Source organism: Monocercomonoides exilis (genome assembly GCF_001643675.1).
Source record: "Monocercomonoides exilis strain PA203 chromosome Unknown scaffold33-1116896, whole genome shotgun sequence".
Taxonomy (NCBI): Eukaryota; Preaxostyla; order Oxymonadida; family Polymastigidae; genus Monocercomonoides; species Monocercomonoides exilis.
In genome coordinates, this window is record NW_027150578.1 from 503636 (window position 1) to 528752 (window position 25117).

Genomic DNA, 25117 nt, shown 5'->3' on the forward strand with positions numbered 1-25117 from the left:
AATGTCTGAACAAAAATCATTTGAATACGAGCCAACACTACAAAATATAATTGATCAAACTTCATTAAAATGGATATTTGTTGGAGGTAAAGGAGGTGTTGGGAAAACGACTTGCGCATGTGCGTTGTCCATTCTTCTTTCAAAGTTTAGAAAAAGTGTTTTATTGGTTTCAACGGATCCCGCGCATAGCACTTCAGATGCTTTTTGCCAACGCTTTTCCAGCACACCCTCACCTGTAACAGGATATCCAAACTTATTTGTCATGGTTTAAATAAATTATTATTTTCAATTTTTAATAAAAAATATCTTTTTCACTTACCCAATTTAGGAAGTTGGATACGGAAATTCAAAAGACAATGCACTTGGTTCATCGAATTCTGGCTCTTTGGGGGATTCGCTTTTATCTTCGATTCCAGGAATTGATGAAGCAATGGGATTTGCTGTGTTGCTGCGTGGTGTTAAGAAAATGGAATATGACACAGTGGTGTTTGATACAGCACCAACAGGCCACACATTAAAATTATTATCATTTCCTCAAATTATTTCATCTTTTCTCGGAAAATTCGGATCTCTTGGAAGCATTCTCACTCAGGTGCAAAAAATGCTCTTTTCTTCTGAAAGTGATAAAGATGATTCTCCCGAAGTTAACGATAACGCATTGAAACTGTTGAAAGAAGCTTCTGAAGACGTCTTAATGACAATGAAAGATCCTGTATGCTTATTGCTTCAATTTATTGAATATTATTTTTTTAAATTCAAAATATTTGCATATACACATTCATATTTAATAGGAAAGCACAACATTCATCTGCGTAACTCTTGCGGAATTCCTTCCTTTGTATGAAACAGAACGTTTAATTCAAGTTTGTCATTTTCTTATTTTCAATCTTTTTTCATTTATGGAATATTTGCCAAAAACAAAAAATAATTATGAAGGATTTGGCAGAGGCAGAGATAGATTGTCATAACATAATAATTAACCAGCTTATAAATCCACCAACAATTTCTGATGAATCTGGCACGTCATCATCTTCTTCAACACCATCACATTCATCTTTTCAATGCCCTCACTGCGCTTCAAGGCGTGCAATGCAAGAAGTTTACCTTTCAAAAGCTGAATCTCTATACCCAGATATGCATCTCATTCGTCTTCCTCAGCTCACATCTGAAATACGAACTTCAAAACCTTTGGAGGATTTCAGTTGGAGGCTAATTGGGAAACATCAAGAAGATGGCAAAAAACAAGATTCAACAAAAATACCAGATGAAAAGAAGAAATGAGATTCTTTCAAAAAACGATTCATATTAAAAGATTAATACTGAGGATACCAAACAAAAAATTTTAACACAAAACCAATTCATTTCATTCAGTTTTTTTAACTGCTTTCTTTTTCATATTTTCTCATCAATAATTATTTAAGTTTTCACTTTCAATCACGTTTTGATTCAGATATTATTTTTCAGAAAATTAAGAACACTTCTTCAATGAACAAAATCACTTTCGTTTTTCTAATTAAAAAATTTGGAACAAGACTCTGCATTCAGTGATATTTTTTGTTATCAAATTTACATTTTCAAAAATTCCAAAATGGATAAGATCAAAAATGGATGATTTAATTGAAGCTTTTGAAGAGCTTATACGTCTCAAAAGTGGAAATTTCAATAAAACTTTAAATTTTGTGTATGAAGATGCTGATTCAAAGTCAAAACTGCAGGATGCTGAGTGTAATTTTCAAATTGAGAAAGTTTTGAAATTTATGGACAAATACTCTGATACATTACAAACCTTACAAAATGCTAACTTAAATGCCTCATTATCTGAAGATTGCAAGAAAGTGTTGCAACAAAAAATGCCAGAATCATTCAATTTACAGCGGAATACAAATTTTCTTGAAAATTGTGCTATTTCTTCAAATACGAATTGTTACTCTCTTTTTACAAATTTAGTGAATCTTCTCACTCGTGTTTTATCGCTTCATTTGAATTACAAAAGCAAATGTGAAATGAATCTATTGTCAAAAACCTTTCAATATTTGATTTCTTTATCGTTGGAGAAATTCAAGGATTTTGAGCAAGTAGCTCACTTAAATCAATTTTTTGCAATCACAAACAACATATTACAATGCATGAAGCTGCACCAAAATGAAATACATTTTCAGACGTTTTCGTTGCACTTACTTAATTCTTTTTTACCTTATGTGACTCAAGCACTTGATGGGCAGCAACAAGAAGATTCACCAGAGAACATTGAAGGAAACAAGATCTTTTGTGAGATTGCAGATGAGATTTTGAATTTCATAACAAAGCCTTCTGCGCAATGGACAACTTTTGAAGGGAAAATTTATTTATTTCATATGTGTAAATTTTTGAATCTTGCCCCAAGAATTTTACTTGAATCAAGTACTATTATCGACGCATTAGTTAAAAGACTATTCATTATAAGTCAGCGAAATTACGATAATGAACGGAAGAATACGAATGCTTCTAAACCACTTGAAATAGGACAGTCGCAACAAATTCATTCGAGCGACTGCACTCCTCAGCAACTTGTCAATATATTTCTTGCTCCAAAATTTTTAAATGATTCTCTGCAAATAGATGTTGGAAAGTGCATTTTCCGTTGCTTTTCTTTGATGCCTTGCAGCTTATGCAACCAAATTTTTTATAACGCAGAATCAAAAATGACGGAGCAAACTTCTTCATCTTGCCCCAAAAAATCATTAACAGTTAACAAAATGCAGCATTGTGAAGCAGTGCAACCACCACAAGCATTGCTTCAGTTAAGTGATGACGAATTTAAAGAAAGCACTGTTGATTTGAGGGTAATAAGAGCTTTTTCGATGCATTCGATTCTTCTTTTGTTTCACACACTCAGAACTCTTAAAGAACAAAAAATAGAGCTTGCATCAGAGCGAGTTATGCAAGGAGACAACTCTTCAGGTGCCTCATCGGTTGAAGCTTCTTCGATGGCAAACTGTTCATCTTCATCGAATGCAGATTTGGCAAACCTGATTGTTGCTCTTCGTCGGATGCTTCATCTCAGCCGCGGAAACAGACAGAAAACCACATGCTTGCTCCAACTTTGCTTGACGCTTGTCGATGCTGCAGTTGGGACTCTGAACATGTGGAGAGCATCTTACATTTCGTGTGAAGAGGATAAAAAGAGGAAAGAAGAAGAAAAAGAAGAAGAGGCATCTGGAAGCTCGAAGGCTACAGAGATAAAAACACAACAAGAAGATGGTCACGAAAAAAACAGTGAGAATGATGAGAAGTTTGTTCAAACAGGCAAAATTACAGACTTGGATTCGCCACACCTGCCTCTATTAGACAATAAAGTGGCTACTTTTACCAGAAACGCCTTTTCTCCAACACTTGCGAAATTTGCGCAAGAAGTTGCATTTTCTGTGGAACATGCTGTTTTTGATGCTTCTGATTATCCAACTTCACAATCATCTTTTGCTTCATCAGCATCGTTATCCTCCCCTTCCGCCTTTCGTTCCGACTGCGGCACAACAAGTTCTCCATCTGATTTGCTTTTCATTTCATCTTCTGCTTCAAGTGTTCTTTATTCAACAAAGCCACATGAAATTTCAGCTGAAGCGATTGTTTCACTTTCAACATTTCTTCAATCTCTCATGGGCATATTTTTCGAGATGCGTGCTTCTCCTTCGTTGATTGACACTCGCGTGTCTTATGCGATATTCGCACTGTGCTCCGCGGTCATCAGAACAGCTGCTCCGATAGTTCTCCGTTTTGATCACCCTCAGATTTCTAATGGTGATTCAAAAGTTTTGATTTCACAATCGAATTTGGAAAGGTTGAACAAAAATTTGACTGATAAAAATGCAAATTCAGATGAAAAATGCTCCGATGAAGAGAAAATGAATGAAAAGCAAGGGAACACAAAAACAGTTACAGAATGCTCATCATTTCAAGCTGACTTCCAACGAGTTTCTGGAGCATTTTTTAATCTGCTGTCAGAGTCTAAAGTTTTGATCCGTTCCATTTTATCTAATGTTCCCAAGAAATCTTTTGCAGATGTTTTGCTTCCTTCTCTTTTTGATGGGACAAAATGCTTTTCCATTGGCAAAAAGATTTTGAATATGCCAAATGTTTTTTCAATTCCAGAAAGTCGTCAGCCTTCAGCCTTTTCAACAAAATATGCTTCATCTTCGACTGACAACTCTGATTCAACAAAATCTTTCATTTCTTTTGAGTCATTGAAAAGTGCTTCTGCCACAAATCCATTGATGTTTCCTATGTTTTTCCACGAGTCCTGCCTTTCCCTGCGCGATCGCTATATTTATCGCAACTCTCTATGTGATGTTTTTTCTTTTGTTCGAAGCTTTTTATCTCTCACAATTCCGCAATCGCATCAATCAGCACACTCATTTTCTTCAACAATTGCAAATACAAAGCTTTCTATTCCAAACTCAACAAGCGAAGATTTATTATCCACACCTCCTTCTAATTCATCCCTTTCTCAAATCTCTTCCTCCAGTTCTACTCCTGGCTCTGCTTCTTCTCTTTCATCTTTTTCATCATCTTCTACTTCGACTTCACTTTCTCCATCACAACTTCTTTCTTTTCTTTCCACAACATTAACATCTTTCTTTGGAGTGGTTGCATCTGCTGTGAAGTTTACGTCTCCTGACGTCGTCACTGCTCTTGCGCAGCACAGAATGCACACGATTGAAGGAATGGACTATTCTCTTCTTCTTTCGCAAATGGAAGAACTTTTACAAAAGCCGTCAACAGACAGAGCTCAAATAAAGCTACTCTCAAAGTCAATACACTCCTTGCTCACAAAGCTGAAGGCGGCTGATCGGCAGCAATTTGTAAGCCATTCATTTCTCTCGGGCATTTCTTCTTTCACAGATTCAAAAAAGAAAGAAGACGAAGCATCTTCAAAGTTCTCATCTATTGAGCCATCAAGCACAATCAAACAGAACGACAAGCTGAATCTTGAGCAAGACCCGTTGCTTTCTGATTTATTTGTCCAGTTCTTCGACATCTTTCTTCTTCTGACAGAACAGCTCAACACAACTTATCATTCAGCTCGTTCTTCTTCTCACCCTGCTCCACTGTTGTCGTCATCTCCTCAAAACTCTTCTTTTTCTGCAACTGGGTCATCTTCTCCTTTCACGCCGATGTCATCTCCCATGTCGCCTTCTCCATCAACAGCAGCACAAGCATCTGAGATATTTTCTGCACTTTTCATTTCTTCAGACAATTCACCTTCGATTCTCCATATTTACTGCCACATCCTGTCTCTCCTATCACTGCTGCCTGCCCAGCGAATACTTCCTCATCGCTCCTTGTTTTCGACCAGGCTATTTTCTCTTATTTCTCGCACTGTGGTATGCTGCTGCTCTTCAGTCACACAATTCTCAAGACCCTCTCATTCGCCTCTCACCACTTCTTCCACTGTTCTCATTTCATCTCCATCTGAATATCCCGAAGAAACACCCGCATCCTCACAAAATGAGGATGCACAATCTTCATCACAACAGCGCCTAGTTGATCCACTTTCTTCTCCAGTCAAAGGAATAGAAACTATTCCTTCCTCTGTTTCAACAACTGAAATAAAAAATAGACTTCTTCAACCTTATATATCACCTTTCTCATTTGCTAATGAGACAATGGCTGCTTTTATTTTCCATGATTTATTTGCGCTTTCATCTCTTCATCCGCTATCCTGTAAAAATTGCACATCTTCTCTTTTAAGTTATTGGGAAATTGTGAAGTCAATTCATAAATGCTCATAATTGTATTTTAACACTTAAAAATTTTTATTTGAATATATATATTAAAATTATGACATAAATATGACATTTATTCATATTTGGATTTTGCTTTTTTATTAAAAATCAAGTACCATCATTTAGATATGAAAATTCAATGATAAATTACATTCGCTTATTTCTGGCTCATAAACGGTTTAATTTATTGTTTAACGGATTTATCCTCATTTATTTATAATTTTAAAACTTTTTGTTGGTTTATTTTTTGAACTATTTCTGGTTGTTGTGCGATGTGATTAAACTGAATAAATTAAATTTTTTCAGTAAACAAAGCGACCAATCTCATGAGATGAGGTTTATTATTATTTGATATGAATTATTCTTTCAAGCTTTTCATTTTATTTTGAAATCGTTTGCCATATTAGAGGAAGAATTTCAAAAGTGGCATCTTTGTTTTTTCCGTTTCCTTTGTCTCTTCCACAGTCAATTGGGCTCTATCCTGTTTTGACTCAAGAGGAATACAATTTGCTTCCAAAAGATCAACCACTTGCAGCTCTTGAACGAGAAATAAACGATTTTCGTATTGGAGTGATTTCATTCTTCAGATCCTTTTTTATTCAACCAGAATTTCAAAATCCCCATGACGATCCTCTTCCAGATGCAATTTCATCAAGATTTTTCAACCAGGTGTTGGTCCTTCTTCAGCCTCATATGAAAAATCCACACAATTCATCGCTTCTTTTTAGTCATTTAGTGACTCATTCAATGGTTTATCCTTCACCACTTATTTCAAGTTGCTTCACTCAAGAACTGCAGGTTCATGATGCTTTGCATCAAAGCAACAAAGAGAGTTATGGATCTACATCATTTCGCTCTTCAATAGCTTCTCTAAAACCTCATAATCCTCATCTTCTTGCCTATCAGGCTTCTTCGCATTCGCTTAGATCTCATTATGACAACTCTCGTATCACGTCATATGAACAAAGTTCAATCACTTCACAAGCATCACTTCGCACTTCAGTGCCGGCATTGCCACTTCCATCAAGCGCAGAGTCTTCATTTCGCAGCGCAAAACGAGCCATTTCATCATCTCACAGATCTTCATTACAAACCACTTCAATAAATTCCAGGCAATCTTCATCACGATCACCTCATTCTTCTCCTTCTGCTTCTCTTTCACGTAGACGACATCCTCGTGCTTCATCAGCACCGAGAATTCGATCATCTTCAGCAAGGAGAAGTGATTTCGCTAATTCCAACGATTCACATCGACGCACTTCGTTGACGAATGATCTAGAGAATGAACTGCTGGAAACACAGGAAAGAACCAATCGGTGCGTGGCGTCTGCTTTTTCAGGCAGTTTTTCGAAAATGCTTTCATCTTCTCGCTCTTCTTCATCTCGTGCAAACGGGGCTGCACATTCAGCTCGAAATCGTCCTCAGACGACTAGTTCTTATCTCACACAGCACGCAGCCTTAAATGAGCAGAACAGAAACAATAAACATATCGATGAAAAGGGGGATCCGTCCGTTTTTGAAGAAGCAGCAATGCAAAGAAGTGTGAGCCAAAGGAAAGAGCGCCCTCGTCCTTCAAGTTTTTTCGAAAGACGAGAGAAAATCGAGAAAGAACAGGAAGACGAAGTGGAACAGGGCAAATACAGATATGGCTCTGCTGACTATGATTGCAGTGATGATGAATGGCAACAGGGAAGAGGAGATAATGAAGAAGATGATGATGAAGCTTTTCGCAACAAAATCAGCTCTATTGGCCAGGCAAATCGCAAAGATTCAAACTTATCCAACAACGATTATATTTCTGCATTCAACCGACAAGAAGAGCCTGACAACCAGTCGCTCGAAAGTGCACTTTATTACGAAGACGAGGACGGAGCCAGCGACGATGACGACTTCAACTGGGAATTGCTGCCAAGAAAGGGAAGCCGAGGAGAAAGGGCAACAGAAATTGAACAGCTGAAAAGAGTTCAACGCGGCTCAAAAAGACCAAAGGGAAGAGCAGCATCAGTCTCTTCGAACAAACAGACACAGACTCCAAAGCTGTCGCGATGCAAGAAAAAGGAGAAGACGAAGAGTAAACAAAAAGAAAGTGCAACACAAAGGACAAAGCAGAGGGAGCCTCAGACAATCAAAGAGTTGGTTGAGCAATACAAACAGCGTGCTGCATCAGCTCCGCGTTCGCTTCTACTGAAAAGGCCAGCAACCAGCCGTCAAACATCTTCTCGTGCGTCATCAGCTCGCCGGCAGCCGCAGAATGCAACACATGCTGCTCCAAATGAACGAGCAAAAGGAAGACCTCGTCCGTCTTCTCAGTTGAGTGGGAGTTCACGCCCAGTTACTGGACGAAGACAAGAGTTTCACTCATCATCAACATCTTCATCCTCCTCTTCATCTTCTACTGCTTCTTCCATTTCATCGCCTCAAGCCACTTCATTCCCATCCAACGGCATTTCATCACGTCCACGTCCCCGCTCGTCTGCTCGCAAACTCCAAAGCACATCATCCCAACCTTCTTCATCCTCAATCAACACTTCATCTGAACACACACACAACTTATCTCGTCAAAGCACTTCACATCATCGACCTGAAAGCTCTCCTCGTTTGCAGTCGCGGAAAGCAATTACTCGCGCTTCATCTTTATCACCCGATTCATCCACAGCACATCACAATACATCTCATCCTTCCATTCCTCCATCCTCCTCTCGTTCGTCTTCTTCATTCTCTGTTCAGAAGCCTTCGATTCTGCAATCATCTGCCTTCCTCGCCTCACATGGCATCTCCCATTCACCATCCAACATGGCTCTGGCTGTTCTTGAGCAGCAGCAGCGCAAGAAGCGTGTGCAGCAGCTTGCTCAGATGGACGCTGCTGCCTTTGAGGCTGCACAGAGAGAAGCAATCAACGAAGAGAAGACGCTTCTATTCTTTCTTTCGCAGACAGCGCTGCATCAGCAGATGAACACAAATGTCTTCTCGTCGTATGCCGCGCTGCAGTGCAACTACATCATCCGCTCCCATTTCTCAGAGTTCCTCTCACTTTTCTCAGATGCTGTCAAGAATGCCCATCGTGCTCTGCATCGCCCGTCTCATATGAAGTTGACTTCTCCTTCATCTGCTTCCTCACCGTCTGCAATGTCATCTTCTCCACATTCACAGACACATTCAATGTTCGCATCGAGAGAAAGACAGAGAAATAACGAATGGATGACATCCATGCAAAATCAAGGCAGATGGATGAAGTCTCCAACTCGGAATGAAAGTTGGCGACAGTATTTTCCTTCTTCTGGGTTGACTTCTTCGACATCCCCTTCATCATCGTCTTATTATCCTTTTGCCTCTCCATTTTTCCCACCATCCTCTTTAACTTCGTTGTATCTCCAGCCACATCCTCTTCTTCCTCTACCAGAAGCAGCAGTCGTGGCATCAAAGTCATTACGTGAGTACACCACCCAGCCAATGCTCTCAACTTCTTCCCTTCCTCTACATTTGAAGCAGCGACTTGCCATTCGCTTCATTGCAGACACGCGAAACCGATTAGCAAGAATTGCAGAAAGCAACGATGCGATCAGACGGGCAGAAGAGATCAACAGAGAAAGCAGGCTATTCACGGATCTTGTGGCGCAGTTTTTTGAGGAAAAAAATAGAGGAGCAAGCCAGCAGCATACAAACATCAGCAAACAGATTCATCATCAGACAGGAGGAAGTGTTATTGGAGAGCAAGGATGGCAGAACAAGAACAAAGAAGCAAGGAGATACGGGTGGAATGAGGAGAAAAGCGGATACAGCAGCAGTCCAACAGACTCATTCTCAGCAGGAAATTCAGTTTATGAAGCAGATCCGAACGATCAAAACAGCAGTGAAGAAGATCTCAATGGAAAGTTAATTGCAGATCTGGGCTTTGAACCACCTCCAAGCACACCAGAAACGAACCATGCAGCAACTGTGATCCAAACAGCTGTTCGAGGGTATTTGTGCCGCTTGAAGCGGAAACGAAGGCAGTTCCACACGAACCGGCGGAAGGAGAAAGCCAAGCGGCGCATGTGGATGGACCGGATGGCGCTGCAGCAGGTGATTCAGCCGTCGTTTGAGGAGAAAGCGCTGATGCGCGATGTGGTTGGGTCTGTTGCTGTGGTCATGGGGAGAGTGGGCGCCGAATCGAGAAAGCTGATTGAGGAGAAAAGGAAACGAATACTCAGCGCTATGCCTTCGGTGGCAAGGCACCATCTGATAAACAAGATGAAGAACACACAGAGAAAGGATAGCAATGAATTGGCAGATGGGAAAGCAAGCAGCACAACACCCCAAAGACCCCCATCGATGGCTGCGTATGTCATGTTGGGGATCAATTCCCGCACTCAAACTTCTGCTGCTGGTCAGCACTCAAGAGCTCCTTCTCCGCTGCTTCCTCAGTCGCTTTTTCCTGCTCCTCTTCTGTCAAATCAAACTATTTCTCCATCGTTCCCAACTTTTGCTGCTCAAAAGAAAACTATTCCATCGCTAAATTTGCAGCCTGTTCCATCATCCTCCTCTCCACTGCCTTCTCCACTCTCCACCACCTCCTCCATCGCTGCCTCAAACTTCCCATCTGCCGCCCAGTCGCGCACATCCTCAGTCTTCAGCAACACAACCGGCCGGCCAGCGTTTGCATCTGAGTATCACAGCATCTCCCTGCCTCTTCCACCGCAGTGGGTGCCGCAGATGGACCCAATGACAGGAAGGCAGTTCTTCATGAACACCCGCACAGGCGAGGAATCAACCGTGCATCCACAAATCACAGCCATCTGCAATGATGTGGAGAAGAAGCTGAACGAGTCGCAGGAGGAAGAGGAGCGGATGAGGGAGATGGTGTACCGCTTTATGGATGTGCTGCGGCGCGATGCGATCGACAGGATGCACCAATGCGATGACAGGTCTCTGCTGTTTGCGTGTTTGCAGGAAAAACGAAGGCTGGTGGATGCGTTCTGCAGGCTGCGCAACATTGTGCATGAGACACACGACAAGTCGGATCTGTCGGACTTCTCGTTCTTCTCAGACATTGTAGAGATGAAGGAGATTCTATCTCCACCTGAAGCTGTGGAGAGACAAAGAGAAAAGAGAGAGAAGAGAGAGATGTTTTGGCTAAAGGTCTCAAAAGTGCTGCTGCCAACAGACACATCTGAAGCAGCAGTGGAGCGAAGGAAGAAGCGATTAGAGAACAAAAAGAAGAAGAAAGCGCAGTCTACAAATGCGCTCGGGCAATCATCTCCAAATCAGTCAGGCAATCCATTTGACGAGCCTGGAGACCCATTTTCAGTCGATGGTGGCTCTTCATCCTCCTCCTCTTCTTCTGTTCCACCTCCCATCAACCTTTCGTTCTTCGAAGTGCCAGATGCCGGGGGATCTTCTCCGTCTGGTTCGTTTCATTCACAAAATTCGCCTATGTCACCGCAGAGTCCATCTTCTCCAACTGCTCAATACTTTCCAGAAACACCACGCTCTCCTCCACAAAGTACGTCTGATAACCTTCAGACAGGAACGCAATATACTCTTTCTTCTGTTCCGCCCTCTCCAACATCTCCTCCATCACCCAGTGGAATGTCAGTCAGCTCCATTCCAGGCACAAACGCATTTATTCCTCCGTCTCCTCCTCCTCTTCTGGAGGATTCATTTGACTCAACACGCTCTCCTCCTTCTCCTGTTGTTGTGGTATATCCACCCACACCTCCTTCTCCAGCTGCCTCTCCGAGCGCTCCTTTGCTGCAATCCTCTACCTCTGCCACCCTTCCTATCAGCACTTCCCCACCTCGATCACCCACTCCTTCCTCCAACACTCCAGCATCCCCTGCTCTTGATGAGCAGGTTCCTTATTCCTTTCATTCTCCTCCAATGGAGTACAACGACGACTCTCCTGGCTCGCCTCCTTCACCTGTTGTGTTTGAATACCCAGAGCCCTCTCCGGACGAAGAGCAAGAGACTGAGCAGCAGGTTGCTTTTGAGAATCCACCAGAATTGCAGTCTGTTCATTCATCTGGTGATATCCGTGCTTCTGACGCTTCGCAGGAGCAGTTGGCACAATCACAAATAGAGATCTCGTTGAACATACCGGAAACTGATTTTTTGAAACTGGATGAAGAAGAGGAAGAAGGAGGAGGGGAGGCATTTGAAATTGCACCAGACAAAGCATTCAATGAAGTTGCAGAACAAAACTGGGATAAGAACAGAATTGTTCCAAAGGAAGAAGAAGAAAATAGCAATGAGTCAGTCTTGGAGCGGGATGATACAGTGAAGATGGATTTGCATGAGTACTTGTCACGCTCAGCTACACTATCTCAGCGTTCTATTAGAAGCGTGCGCCAGTTTGATGATGATGATGATTACGATGATATTCATAACATGAGCAGCTTTGGAAATGATGAAAGCGACAATGAATATTCAGAACAATTAAATATAGACGACGATGATGATGATACGTCGACTCTTGATGGAAATATTAGAGGAGCAGATTTTTCGGATGAAAATCAAAGCCTGGACGAAATAAACGTTGGATTAAATTGGAAAGAAATCCAACCGGAAGATAACTAATAAAATTTGTATATATGTTCTTTAAATTTTTAAGTTATTAGAAGCGTTAATTTTTTTAAATGAATAATTGTGTTATTTTAGTGATTTTTTAGTTTTGTATTGAGATTATATTGTTTGTATTCTTGGTCTTGATCTTGTTTGATCAAAGATTACATCAATTCACTGCTATCTCTTTAAATAGAAACATAATAATTATAGCAAGTGAATGGTATGCAATTTTTTATTGAATCTACAAAATTTGCAATTTATGAAACTTTTTTCTGTTTCAGGCATCTGCTTCCTCATCAGGAGGAAATGTCAAGGTTCTTTGTAGGTTCAGACCTTTAAATACACTTGAAATTTCTAAAGGTGGAACAATATGTGTTGACCTTGCTCCTGACAATCGCAATGTGAGATTAAAGGTTTTCACCTTTTTTCTTTTAAACATTTTTCAATTTTTATTCTAATTTTCCATAAACAAAACAATTCAATTGCAGATTGCTGGAGGCGATAAAGATTTTACATACGATCATATATTTCCAATTGAAATCACGCAATCAGAAGTATATGATGTTTCAGCAAAGGCGATTATTGAAGGTTTAAAATTTTTTGTTGTTTTCTTTTCATGCTCACACTCGATTTTTATAGATGTTTTGAATGGAATTAATGGAACAGTTCTGGCATATGGTCAGACTTCATCAGGGAAAACATTCACTATGATGGTATGTTTTTTTTAAAATAAACTTTTTAATGAAGAATATTTATTTTAAAATCTTCAAATTTTCTTTTCTAGGGTCCGGACAATTACAATGAAGCTTCAGCTGGTATTGTTCCTCGAATGATTTCACAGCTTTTTGCTGCGATATCTCATGCATCGCGTGAGCTTGAGTTCACTGTAAAAGTGAGTTATATCGAAATTTATATGGAAAGAATTTTGGATCTTTTAGATCGTGTGCTACTTTCTTAATAAAACATTTTTTATATTTTCCTTACTAAATATTCGACTATTAGCGTCAAAGGGAAGCTTAGATATCCACGAAAGTGTTGAAAGGGGTATATATGTTGCAGGATGTACAGAAGTGTTCTGTTCAAATCCATTGGAATTTATGGAACTTCTGAAAAGAGGAGACCAAGGAAGAAAAACAGCTGCTACAGGTTTTCTAAACAGAATTTATTTAACACTTTTTAAAGAATGATTCATTCATGAAAAAAATTTTTTTCTCAAATCTCACGATTATTCCATTTATCTATCAATTTTGTAACCTTATTTGTAATTTCACATTAGGAATGAACGAGCGGTCATCTCGTTCGCACAGTGTGTTTATGGTGACAGTGCAGCAGAAGAATGTGATCAACGGTGCAGTCAAAACAGGAAGGCTGTATCTGGTTGATCTTGCTGGTTCAGAGAAAATCGCTCAATCAGGTGCAGAAGGGCAGACACTCGAAGAGGCTAAGCGTATCAACCAAAGTCTTTCAGGCAATAACTTAGCTTTTTATTCAGAAATTATATTTTTTTATTTTATTATTTTTATTTGATATTATTCTCAATTGGCATATCATTTCTGTTATATCTTCCCTTCTAAAGCACTTGGAAACGTGATCAATGCACTCACTGACCCGAAAGTGAAGCACATCCCCTATCGTGACTCCAAACTGACGCGTATGCTGCAGGAGACGTTTGGAGGCAACAGTCGCACCGTTCTCATCATCTGCTGCTCTGCTTCAGACACAAACTCAGCCGAAACCCTCTCCACTCTGCAGTTCGGGCAGCGGGCGAAGAAAGTGAAGAACGAGGTGCGAGTGAATGTGGAGCTGTCGGTGGTGGAGCTGCGGAAGCTTTTAGAGAAAGCGCAGAGGGAGATTGTGTCGCTGAAGAGCCAGCTGCAAATGGCAGAGCTGGAGCTGTCGCTGTTCCAGGCAGCCAGCGAGAACGAAGGCGGACAGCCAGACGAGGCAACGATGGCGCGCATAAGAGAGCTGAGGGAGAACAGGAGGAGGAAAGCAGCAGAGACGGGCACGTCGTCAGCGGGGGGAGGGATTATGGGCGGGGGAGGAGGAGGAGATGATGAAGAGGATGAGGAGGAGATGCTGTCAGGGCCAGCAGGGATGTTGAGGCAGCTGAGGAAGATGAAGAACCGGATGAAAGAACTGGAGGAGGACAAGATCAAATATGAAGATCTGAAGAAGGAGATGCGGGAGCTGCAAATGGCGAAGGACAACATGTTAGACGAGCTGGAGAATGCAGAAGAGCAGGCTATGAACTATCCAGAGCTGAAGAAGCGGTATGAGGAGCTCACACAAGAACACGCTGGTGCTGCTGACCGGATAAAAGGGCTGAGTGACAACAATGACGAGCTGCGGAGGCAGCTCAGCCAGAGCGAAGGGCAAAAAGCAGCGCTGGAGAAGAAAGTGAAGGAGCTGATCACAATCATGGGGGCGAATCTGAACGACAAGGCAGTGACAGCTGCACTGCTGAAGGAGAAGAAACGGCAGGCAGCGCTTTCGGCACAGTCTTCTGGTGCTGCGGGTGCTCAAAGCAAAACAGGAAAAGCAGACACTTCTGCTTCTACGTCTGCCTCTGCTTCTTCATCTGCTTCCTCTTCTGCTTCTGCTTCATCATCCTCAAAGCCATCTGCCTCCAAAGCCGAAGCAGAACAAGATCCCTATCTGGCATCGCCAATGATGCAGTCAATGGACCGGGCGCTGATTCTGTCGCGTCGCACGTTCATGAAGAAATACAGTTCGAAGGATGTTCAGACAGAGCAATCAGCAGTGCTGTTGAACCCTCTCTATGACGAGAGAGCGAAAGAGGCGCTGCAGATCAAAGAGAACTTTGAGACGAAGGGAGAGGCGGGTGTGTTGGATGAAGAAGATAATGATGATAAAGACAATACATTGATTAAATCTGGCAGTTCAACAGGAGAAGCCAAGAAGGATGGGGAAGAAGGGAAAGAGGAGAAAGAGGAAGGAAAGCTGACTGAAGTGCCTGTGAGTGAGGCAGCGCTGCTGAAGAAGAAGAGGCAGCGAGATTATCTGAGCCCGTTCTTTGCCCTCACATCTGGTTGTCGTTGTGCCTGGATCTCAGGCAAAGAGCGTTCAGACCGAACATTTGCGCCTTCTTCTTCTTCTTCTTCAGCAACTGGCAGACTGAAGGAGAAGAAAGACGCAAGAGATCTCAAAACAAAGAGAACTGGATTGTCATCTTCATCTTCTTCTGCTTCTTCTGCCTCTGCCTCTTCTTCAATGAGCACCCCATCATTTCCCTCGACGTTATATCATGGCTCCCCAGCCTCACTTGTAGTGATGAAGAAGAAGTCCTCTTCTCAATTGATTGACTCACTGGACTCGCTCGCAATGTCTTCTGGCTTGTCTTCTCTCTCTTCGATGGGCGAAGAATCACGCCCGACGTTTTTGTGTGCGAATCTTTGCAGAAAAGTGAAGGATGAAGACGAATTGGCAGCTGAGAAGAAGGCGAAGGACAAGAAAAGCAAGCTTGGGAAGAAGGATTCTGCAAGCACTGGGGAAGAAGGGAATGACAAGGAAGAAGGCAAATCATTGATGGGTTCTTCTTCTTCTTCTTCTGCCTCAGCTTCTTCCTCTTCCTCTTCTTCTTCTACCACCTGCTCAATCTCCGAAGCTGATGTGTTCTGTCTGAAGTGCCATGCTCCTTTTTGCCATGCCTGTTTTGAGGCGTTCCATTCGCGTGGTGCCTTCTCCTCACACACCACACTCGATCTCAACATGTGCTCTCAATCACAACTGTCGCGTGTTGTGGCGTTCTTGTCGTGCGACGTGGGCTCGCCGGACTCGCACATCTTTGACGATCAGCTGGGGATTGACCCGATGCTGCTGAGGCAGGTGAGACAAGGAGGAGGAAGTGGAGAAGGAAGTGGAGGAGGAATGGGAGGAGGTATAGGAGGAGGTGGTGGTGGTGAATATGGAGATGATGAGAGAGGGCTGGATGGAGAGCAGGAGGATCTGGAGAGCCGGATAGAGCGTATGGCGAAGCAGGAGAAGAAGAAAGGGCTGCTGCTGAAGAAGAAGCTGAAAGAAGGAGAAGGGAAAGATGGAGTGAAGAAGAAGCCATTGAAGAAGTGGGAGAAGCAGAAGCGGACGGAGCTGTCAGCAGACCTGATTCTGCTGCAGAATCTGACGTATCCAGAGAAAGAAAGAGATTCGATGATGTTTCGCGAGTTTGAGTCGCGTGTGAATGACACACTTTGGTTTGAGGAGCGGCTAAGGCAGGAGAAAGAGGCAGCAGATGTGCGGGTAATGAAGAAGGAGGAGGCAGTGAAGGAAGAACTGGCGGTGTCGAGAGAGAGGGAGAGGATGATCAAAGTGAAGGAGGAGGAGCTGAGGAAGAGCGAGCAGCTGTGCAATGAGAAAGAGAGCGAGAAGCAGAGGCTGAAGAAGGAATTGGAGGAAGAAAAGTTGAAAGAGGAGAAACTGATGGATGAATATGGGAAGAAAGAACAAGAATGGAAGAAGAAGTTTGAAGATGAAGAAGCGAAGATGAAGGCTGCGCTGCTTCTGAAGGACAATGAGAAGGCAGAGGCGAAGAAGCAAAGCGAAGATGAGCTGGCGAAGATGGCAGAAGCACACCAACAGGCAGTGGAGGAGCTGAAGAAAGAGCACAGGGCGCTTGTGGAGGCGAAGGAGAGCGAGCTGAGTGAAGTGAGAAGGGTGATGGAGAAGACAGAGCTGCAGTTGAGAGAGACAGAAGAAGAAGTGAGGGAGAAGGAGAAGAAAGTGCAAGAATTGACTGAGGAATGCCGTGTTCTGACTGAAAAACTGGAGAAAGCCAAAGAAGAGAGAGAAGAAGAGAAGAAGAGGCACAAGGAAGAGATGGCAGATGCCGAAGCAAAAGCCGGAGAAACTCTGCTGCAGACAGAGGAGCGGCTGAAGAAGGAGATCGGAGAAATAGAAGAGCGAGTGAAAGAGGCGCGCGGAGAAACTGAGGCGGAGAAAGGGAAAGTGGATGAATTGGAGAAAGACCTGGCGAGTGCAGAAGAGAAGCTGCTGGTGCTGGAGCATGCGATGAAGGAGAAGGAGAAGGAGGTGAGTGTGATGGCAGCAGAGAAGGAGAAGAGCGAGAGAGAATGGGGCGAAGCAATCGAAGAGAAAGAGCGGTTGCTGGAGAAAGAGAGGCAGAGCTGCGAGAAGAAGCTGAAGGCGCTGGAAGAGAAAGCCGCAAAAGTGAAAGAGGGATTGGAAGAGGAGAAGAAGACGATGGAGGAAGAGATGAAGAAAGCAGCAGATGAAAGCGAGGCGCAGCAGAATGCACTGAATGCCACGATTGAAGAGCTGAAGAAGTCGATTGTGGAGATCCGGCAGAAGATGGAGGAGAAAGAGAAGGCGATCCAGGAGGAGAGGAAGGAGACGAGCGAGATGAGGAAGAAGTGGCGGAAGGAAAAGGAAGAGCTGACAAAGAAGACGGAAGATGAGAAAGCAGCACTCACACAGGAAAAGCGGAACATGGAGGCGAAGCTGCAGAAGGAGAAAGAAGATCAATTGGAAGAGAAAGAGTCAAAAATAGCTGAAAAGGAAGACGAAATCAAAAAGAAGGAAAAACAGCTGAAGACCGCGCAGGCAGAGCTGGAGTTGCTGAGGCAGACGGTGGCTGACTTGGAGAAAGTGAACAAAGAACTGGCAGTGCAGAACGAAGAGAAAGAGGTGAAGATGAAGAAAGAACAGCAGAGGTCGGCAGAGGAGAAAGAGGAGATGGAGAAGGAGAGAGAAAGCGAGAGAGTGTGTGCTAAGCAGAAGATGAATGAGTTAGAAGCACAAAGAACAGCAGTGAATGAGACTCTTATTGCAACACAGGCGTCGCTGGCAGCGCTTGTGAAGGAGAAGAAAGGGCTGGAGGAGCAAATGGAGGAGATGAGGAAGAAAGAGGAGCAGCTGAATAAAAGAATTGCAGAGATGGAGGCAGAAAACGAGGAAGAGGTGAGGCAGCTGAAGGCGAAGCTGCAGAACGAGAGGGAAGAGAAGCTGAAAGAGATTGAGAAGGCTAAAGAGGAAGGGAACGAGATGGTGAACCAGATGAGGAAAAGGGTGAGGGATGTGGAAGAAGAAGCAGAAGAAGAGAGGCAGAAGAGGAAGGAGAAAGAGGCAGTGATAAAGGAGATGCAAGTGGAAAGGGAGGACAATGAGAGAGCGATGAAGGAGGAGAAGGAAGAGATGGAGAGAGAAAGAAATGAGAATCTTCAGCTGTTGGAAAGAGAAAGGCAGGTGATGGAGGAAGAGAAGGCGTCTGTGATGAAACGGTGTGGAAGAGAGATTGAAGAGCTGAAGAGGCAGATAAGCGAGTTGGAAGAAGCGAAGAGGAAGAAAGAAATCGCACTGAGCGATGCGGAAGAAGCGCTGAAGGAAGAAACGCAGGCGAAGGAAGCGATTGTGAAGGAGAAAGAGGAAGAAGAGGAGAAGAAGAAGAAAGAGATTGCGAAGATGAAGGAGACGCACGAGAAGGAGAAGAAGAAGGTTGTGGAGGAATATCAGTCGAAGCTGAAAGAGATGAAAGATGAATTGGATGCGACGCAGAAGGCGCTGGATGAAGCAAAGCATCTTTTGGAGGAGAAAGAGAAGGTGCTGTTTTTGGAAGGGAAAGAGAAAGACGAGTGGAGAGAAAAGACAGAAGATGAGATTTTGCTGATGCGAAGGGAGTTGGAAGAGGCGAGGCAGAAACACGAAGAAGAACACCAGAAAGCACAGGAAGAGGCAGAAAGAGCAGTAAATGAGGCGAAGAAAGAGGTGAAGAAGAAAGAGAAAGAAGCGGCAGAGCTGGCAGCTGAGATGGAAGAGGCGCAGAACAAACTGAATGAAGCTGAGCAGGCGAAGAGGCAGCTGGCGAAGGAGATTGAGGCGAAGGAGGTGCAGATACATCGTCTGGAGGAGACATTAAAGGAAGAGGAGAAAGAACTGGAAGAGACGAAGATGAAAAGCAGCATGATTGTGGAGAGCCAAGTGAGCCAGATGAAGGAAGAGCTTGAAGGAGTGAAGAAGTCGCTGTCAGAAGCAGAAGCTGCGTTGGAAGCGAAAGAAAAAGAAAAGCAAAAACTGATTGAGCAAAAGGAGGACGACACGAAGACGCTGCAGCAGACGCAGAAGGAGCTGGAAGCGCTGAAGACGGCGGTGGAAGAGGAGACGGAGAAGATGAAGAAGAAGTTGCAGAGGGAGAAGGAGAACATGGCAGAAGAACTGGCACATTCAAAGGCAGAATGCACACACCAGGTGGAGTTGATGAAGAAGAGGGTGAAGGAGATGGAGGACGAGGCAGACGAAGAGAGGAAGAGAAGGAAAGAGAAAGAGGTGTTGTATCGAAAGCTGGAGGAGGAAGTGGATGTGAAGGAGACGCAGCTGAAGAAAGAGCGGGTGGAGATGAGGGATCAAAAGGAAGAGATGGAGAGGCTGTTGAGCGAGGCAATCACAGAGAAAGAGAGAGAGAGAGAGGAAGCGCAGAGAAGAAGAGCGAAGGAGAAGGAAGAAGAAGAGGAAGAGAAGGAGTCGATGCGAAAGAGCCACGAAAGAGAGATAATGCTGCTGAAGGAGAAAGAGGAAGAGCTGGAAAACGAGAAGAAGAAGAAAGAGGAAGCGTTTGGGGTGGCAGAGCAAAGGATGAAGGAAGATATTGCATTGCTTGAGAAGCAGCTGAAGGAGGCAGAAGACGAAAGAGAAAGACTAACACAGGAGCTGCAGACAGTGAAAGAGGAGAGAGAGAGAAAGAAAGAAAAGGAGAAGGAGAGGATGGAAAGGACAGCCAATGAGGCAGAGAAGGAGATGGAAGAGCTGAGAGAGAAGATGGAGGCGATCAAAGCCGAAACGACAGAGCACATCGAAGAGATGGAGAAGGAGATTGAGCTACGGGATGAAAAAATAGCAGAGTTGTCAGCACATCTGGCAGAGACGCAGGAGGCGAACGACACGATGAGCAAAGAGAAAGAGCTGGTTATTCGTCGACTGAACAGCGAGATTGAGTCGCTTTCTGGACGACTGCTGGCTGAAAAGGGGCAGCTGGCAGAGCTGACAGAGAGGGAGATGAGAGAGCTGAGAGAGGAATGTGAAGTGCTGCGGGAGCAGATGGAAGAGCAGGCGAATCTGAACGGAGAGAAAGAGGCAGCGAACAAGTCGCTTCATTTGCAGATTGAGCGGATGGAGAAGAGTCTGAAGGAGGTGGAAGAGAAGAAGAATGAGCTGGAGAAGAGAGAGGAAGAGCTGCAGAGGACACATCTGGAGGAGAAGAAGAAGCTGAAGGAGGATCAGCAGAAGGCGGTGAAGGAGGCGGATGAGCTGAGGAAGAAAGAGGAAGGGCAAAGGAAAGCAGCAGAGGAAGAGAGAGAAAAGGTTCGAGCACGGTTGAATGAAGAAGTGGCGAAGATGAAGCAGCTGATGGAGCAGCTGAAGGAGAAAGAAGAGTCGATAGAGAGGATGGCAGCAGCCAATGAAGAGCTGGGGAAGAAGAAGAAAGAGGCAGAGGAGAGGGAGATGGAGCAGATGAGTAAAAGGAAAGTGATGATGGAGGAGCTGAAGAAGAAAGACGAGGAGCTGTTTGAGCTGAAGGAGAGAATAAAGGACAAAGAGAAGTCGATGAATCTGGGAGAAGAGGAGAAGAGCAAGCTGGGCAGAGAGATGAGAGAGAAAGAAAGGCGCCTGGAGAGAGAGAAAGAAGACCTGGCGAGGCTGCTGCAGGTGAAGGAGAGCGAGAACGAGGAAGCAGCAAACAAGCTGAAGAAGAAAGAGGAAGAGCTGGCGGCGCTGAGGGAGGACACAGAAGAGCAGCGGAAGAAGCTGCGGGCAGTCAACACGAGCCAGGCGGAGCTGAGTGAGAAGATGGAGCAGCTGAACGAGTGTTTGGAGAGGGAGAAGGCGCTGAAGGAAGAGGAGAGCGGGCAGAAGGAGAACTTGAAGCAGAAAGTGAAAGAGTTGGAGAACAGAGGGGCAGAGCTGAAGAACCAGCTGGAGCAGATGAAGGCGCTGTGTGAAGAGCAGAAGCAGCAGATGTCGCAGCTTCAGTTCAAACTGGGTGCAACTAATGAGTCTCTGCAGTTTGCACAGGAAGAGGCAGAGAAAGAGAAGGGCAGGGCAGCCGAGGACAGGAATGCGAGCGATGTGAGAGAGGAGAAGCTGAAGCAGCGGGTGCTGCTGTTCACAAAGAGGGAGGGAGAGTGGCTGCTGCGTGTGATGCGGGAGAAGAACCGGGCGAGAGATGCAGAAGAGGCGCTGAAGGAGGCCGAGGCGCTGAAGGCAGAAGTGGAAGAGCGATGGCAAAGAGATCAGCAGACGTACCAGCAGCTGATCGGGAAGATGAACAGCGATCTGAATGCAGCAGTGAAGAAAGTGCTGGGCTTGGAGATGAGCATCACAGCACTCACAGACACGAACAAGGCGCTGTGTGAGTCGAATAAGCTGGTGACGTATGCGCAGATGGGCACAGACATTGGAGACCAGCTGCTGAGGAGAGAGAAAGAGAGGATGATGGAAGAGGCAGGAGGGGAGGGAGAGAGAGAAGGAGAAGGGGTGTTGAGTAATAATAATAACAACAATAATAATGTTAATAGAAATACAAATGGTAATGAAGACAGAAACACGAATAAATACACATCTGCTATTTCACGAACAGCCACTCCTTCATCTTCATTGATGAATAATTCAACAACTTCATCATCTTCCTCCTCCTCGTCATCATCTTCTTCTCAGTCAGAAGAGTCGAGCAACATCGACATTGTGGTGCAGCCTCTGAAGCGCCGAGTGATTCAACTGGAGTCCTCATTGGTGGAGATGAACAGCAATCAGATCGAACTGAGCAGACAGAATGTGCAGCTGAAGGAGCTGAAAGAGGAAGTGGAACAGAAATTGAGTGTGTATGAGAGAAAACTGGAAGAATTGGAAGATGCTTTGTTCGATGCGATGATGGAGAACCAGTCGCTCCGCGCGCAGATCGAAGAAAGAAGCAACACAGCTTCTCTTTCTCACTCTCCCTCTGCTTCTCCTTCTCCTTCTCCCTTAGCTCTGCCTCTTCCATTCATGTCTCCCTCATTGCGTTCATTTGCTCCTGTGGCAAAGAGAGCATGTGGAACTGTCTCTACGCCCTCCTCTGCTCTGCCATCGAGAACGACTTCTCCCTCACTCAGACCTTCTCCTCAGACATCCTCTTTCTTCAGCTCGCCCAGCCGCCAGACATCTCCATCTCCGTCTCCTTCGCTTTTCTCGTTTGCTGCTTCTACTTCTTCGACTACCTCTTCTGCTTCTTCCTTCTTTTCCTCTCGCCCTATCGCCTCCTCTCCCTTTGTCTCATCCATCGGACTAACTTCATCTTCTCTTAATGGATCATCATCATCAACAACATTGTCATCATCATCTGCTTCTTCTTCTTCTTCTTCCATTCAAAAGCCTCTTTCTCTCTCTCCTTCTGTTTCTGCCTCTTTCCATCCGCTTCCGTTTCTGGCGATTGCTGCAGCGCATCACAAACAAGCAGAAACATCTGCGCCTGTTGAGACGCCCCTCTCACGTGCTCAGTCACCTGCACTGTCTAGTTTGATATCTTCTGCTTCATCATCATCATCATCTTCTTCTTCTTCTTCATTTTCTTCTTCTTCCTCTCAGCAGTTATTACCAGCACTTGAGACAGCATCGCCAGATGTACCTACTCCTTTGGTTGTGTTTGCCACTCATCCTCTGTCGCAATCAGCAACAGACTCTTCTTCTCTTCCTCATCATCTGCAGCCTCCTTCTCCTTTATCTCCTGCTTCTTCTACATCTTCCACATCTTCTTCTTCTATTTCTTCTTCCTTCTCTTCCTTCTTTTCACACACCAGCACAGTTGAGAGTGCTGTGCCTTCTCTCCCGTCTTCTCGCTTTGTTCCAAAAGTTCCTGTTTCTTCATCTCGCTGGAAGAAAAAGAAGCTATTTCTCTTTTGAGTGAAAATTAAAAAAAATAAAAAAATAAAAAAAATAAAAGGATTATTCTTCATATTTTGTTAATTCTTTGGTAATAAAGTATTTTTTTAATTGTGGCATATATATTTTATTGATATAACTTATCAATAAGTATTATTATTATTATTTCTTTTTATTAAGTGATGTCTCTAAGATGCGTGCTTTTCGCATTAATCGTAGATATTTCATCGAGTTTGATCATTTCGAATTATCTATTGAATTATCCTTTATTTTTCAAACAAATGAATAGCAATTTTTATCTTTTTATTTTATTATTATTCTTTTATTTTATTTTATTTTATTTTATTTTTTTTTTTTTTTTTTTTTTTTATTTTATTTTCTAATTGAATATTTTTGTATGTTTAGTCTTCATGTCAATTACAGCACATGTCTTATTGCATTTGTTATGCTGTTGATATTCCAACAACTTTTGAATTAACGTTGGAGTAATTTTCTTTCTTTTTTTTTTTGAATGAAGCTTTAAGCTTCAATTTTTTTTATTCCTTTTTTTTTTACAATTTTTTTTATTATTATGTGTTGCTTGATGCTCAATTCAAGAGATCATATGCACACACATATCACACACATTTTGTATGAAAGTGACATTTGATTCCTCAGAACAGATGTTTCGATTAATTTTCGCTTTATTTTTTATCCTTTTTCTTTGAGAACAGAGGAAAGAAATGAAAGGAAATGAATATTTTTTTTAACATTATAAAGTTTTGTATCCGATATTTTTTGTTTATGAATGGCAAAAATAAGTACAAGAATAGAAAGGAGTGTGTGATATGTTAATAAATAACACCTGTCGAACCTCAATGAATGAATAATTGTATTCAGCCGGAACTCTTTTGATTGATATTTATCAAAGCATTCTCTTCGCGTGTCTTTAACTTCTTCTCTTTCTCGTTAATTATCATTGTTCGTCTTACTCTTTCTTTTTCATCCAATTCACTGCTCTTTTCTTAACCACTCAGGTTTTTAGTTCTTTTCCATGAAATAGCAATGGTATATCGATGCTTCTTTTCTGTCTTCGTCTGAAGATTTCACTTCCTTTGCTGTAACTATCCAGTCAAATGCTGGATCTTCAAAGTGCAGAATACGTGATTCAGGATCACCATATGTCATAACCAAATATGTACTTCAAATGATGAAAAAAACAATGAAAGAGATAGTATTTTTTATTTTAAAAAAAGACATGTTAAGTTGAAGCTTGAAAACGCATATAATTAATATGTATTTCAAACCCTCCTGGTTTAAGAACACGACTCACTTCTGAGTTCATTTTTTTCGCATTTACGAAACTGTTAGATCCACATAATATTGCATCCAGTGTACCCTTATCAAAAACAACGTCAAATGACTCTGATTCAAAGGATAGTTGGCGAGTATCCATTGTGATCCCTGAATGAAAAGTTTGAAAAGGATACAATTGTTGCATTACGCATACACTTTACTGTTGGCAGCATTTCATGATATTGTTCTTCCATTTTCTTTATAACAACTGGTGAAATATCAACATTTGTCACATCTTTATATCCGTCACGTACTAAAAATTCGGCAAAAGCTGAAGTAATAATAATTATTCAAAATATCATTTGTGAAGAAAAAATAAAAAAAGCAAACTGGAATTTCCACAGCCAATATTCAAAATCTTAATATCTTTACGATCGTATTTAGCTAGTAAATCTGTAACAACTGAATGATAATTAAAGTACCAATCAAAGCTTGTTGTTGCCTCAGAATAACGTTTGTCCCAGTAATCTTATTAAAAACGCAAATGCACGCATAAATGAATTCGATATTAAATTTAATTCTCTGTGAAAAAATGCTCAAACCAGCTTCACCGTATCTAGCTCCGCTAGACATTTTCAAATAACAAATCAAGG

The 25117-nt window shown here is 42.9% G+C and overlaps 5 protein-coding genes across 5 annotated transcripts; 4 read left to right on the top strand and 1 right to left on the bottom strand.

Moving 5' to 3' along the window:
* Position 1: 1 nt before the first annotated feature.
* Positions 2–1427, top strand: MONOS_312 (putative arsenite translocating ATPase; the record flags this gene model as incomplete). Its single annotated transcript, XM_067873096.1, has 4 exons — positions 2–265; positions 329–712; positions 792–863; positions 937–1427. 4 exons carry the CDS (start codon positions 2–4, stop codon positions 1279–1281), a joined length of 1065 nt encoding a protein of 354 aa, XP_067724370.1. The 3' UTR covers positions 1282–1427.
* A 174-nt stretch (positions 1428–1601) lies between these two features.
* On the top strand, positions 1602–5842 carry MONOS_311 (Threonine synthase 2). The gene has a single exon (XM_067873085.1). The coding sequence runs from the start codon at positions 1605–1607 to the stop codon at positions 5766–5768; it is 4164 nt and encodes a 1387-aa protein (XP_067724371.1). The 5' UTR covers positions 1602–1604; the 3' UTR covers positions 5769–5842.
* Positions 5843–6093: 251 nt separating this feature from the next.
* On the top strand, positions 6094–12317 carry MONOS_310 (uncharacterized protein; the record flags this gene model as incomplete). Its single annotated transcript, XM_067873074.1, has 2 exons — positions 6094–6098; positions 6170–12317. 2 exons carry the CDS (start codon positions 6094–6096, stop codon positions 12315–12317), a joined length of 6153 nt encoding a protein of 2050 aa, XP_067724372.1.
* Positions 12318–12444: 127 nt separating this feature from the next.
* MONOS_309 (kinesin 1) lies at positions 12445–23210 on the top strand (the record flags this gene model as incomplete). Its single annotated transcript, XM_067873062.1, has 9 exons — positions 12445–12525; positions 12587–12718; positions 12794–12893; positions 12945–13018; positions 13090–13246; positions 13308–13451; positions 13582–13773; positions 13882–17777; positions 18258–23210. Exons 1-9 carry the CDS (start codon positions 12523–12525, stop codon positions 23208–23210), a joined length of 9651 nt encoding a protein of 3216 aa, XP_067724373.1. The 5' UTR covers positions 12445–12522.
* A 718-nt stretch (positions 23211–23928) lies between these two features.
* MONOS_308 (putative Methyltransferase-like protein 13 C (METTL13C)) lies at positions 23929–25116 on the bottom strand. Its single transcript, XM_067873051.1, has 5 exons — positions 25067–25116; positions 24855–24992; positions 24679–24795; positions 24476–24632; positions 23929–24369 (listed from the first exon to the last, which is right to left on the bottom strand). The coding sequence occupies exons 1-5, from the start codon at positions 25095–25097 to the stop codon at positions 24210–24212; spliced, it is 603 nt and encodes a 200-aa protein (XP_067724374.1). The 5' UTR covers positions 25098–25116; the 3' UTR covers positions 23929–24209.
* Position 25117: the final 1 nt, after the last annotated feature.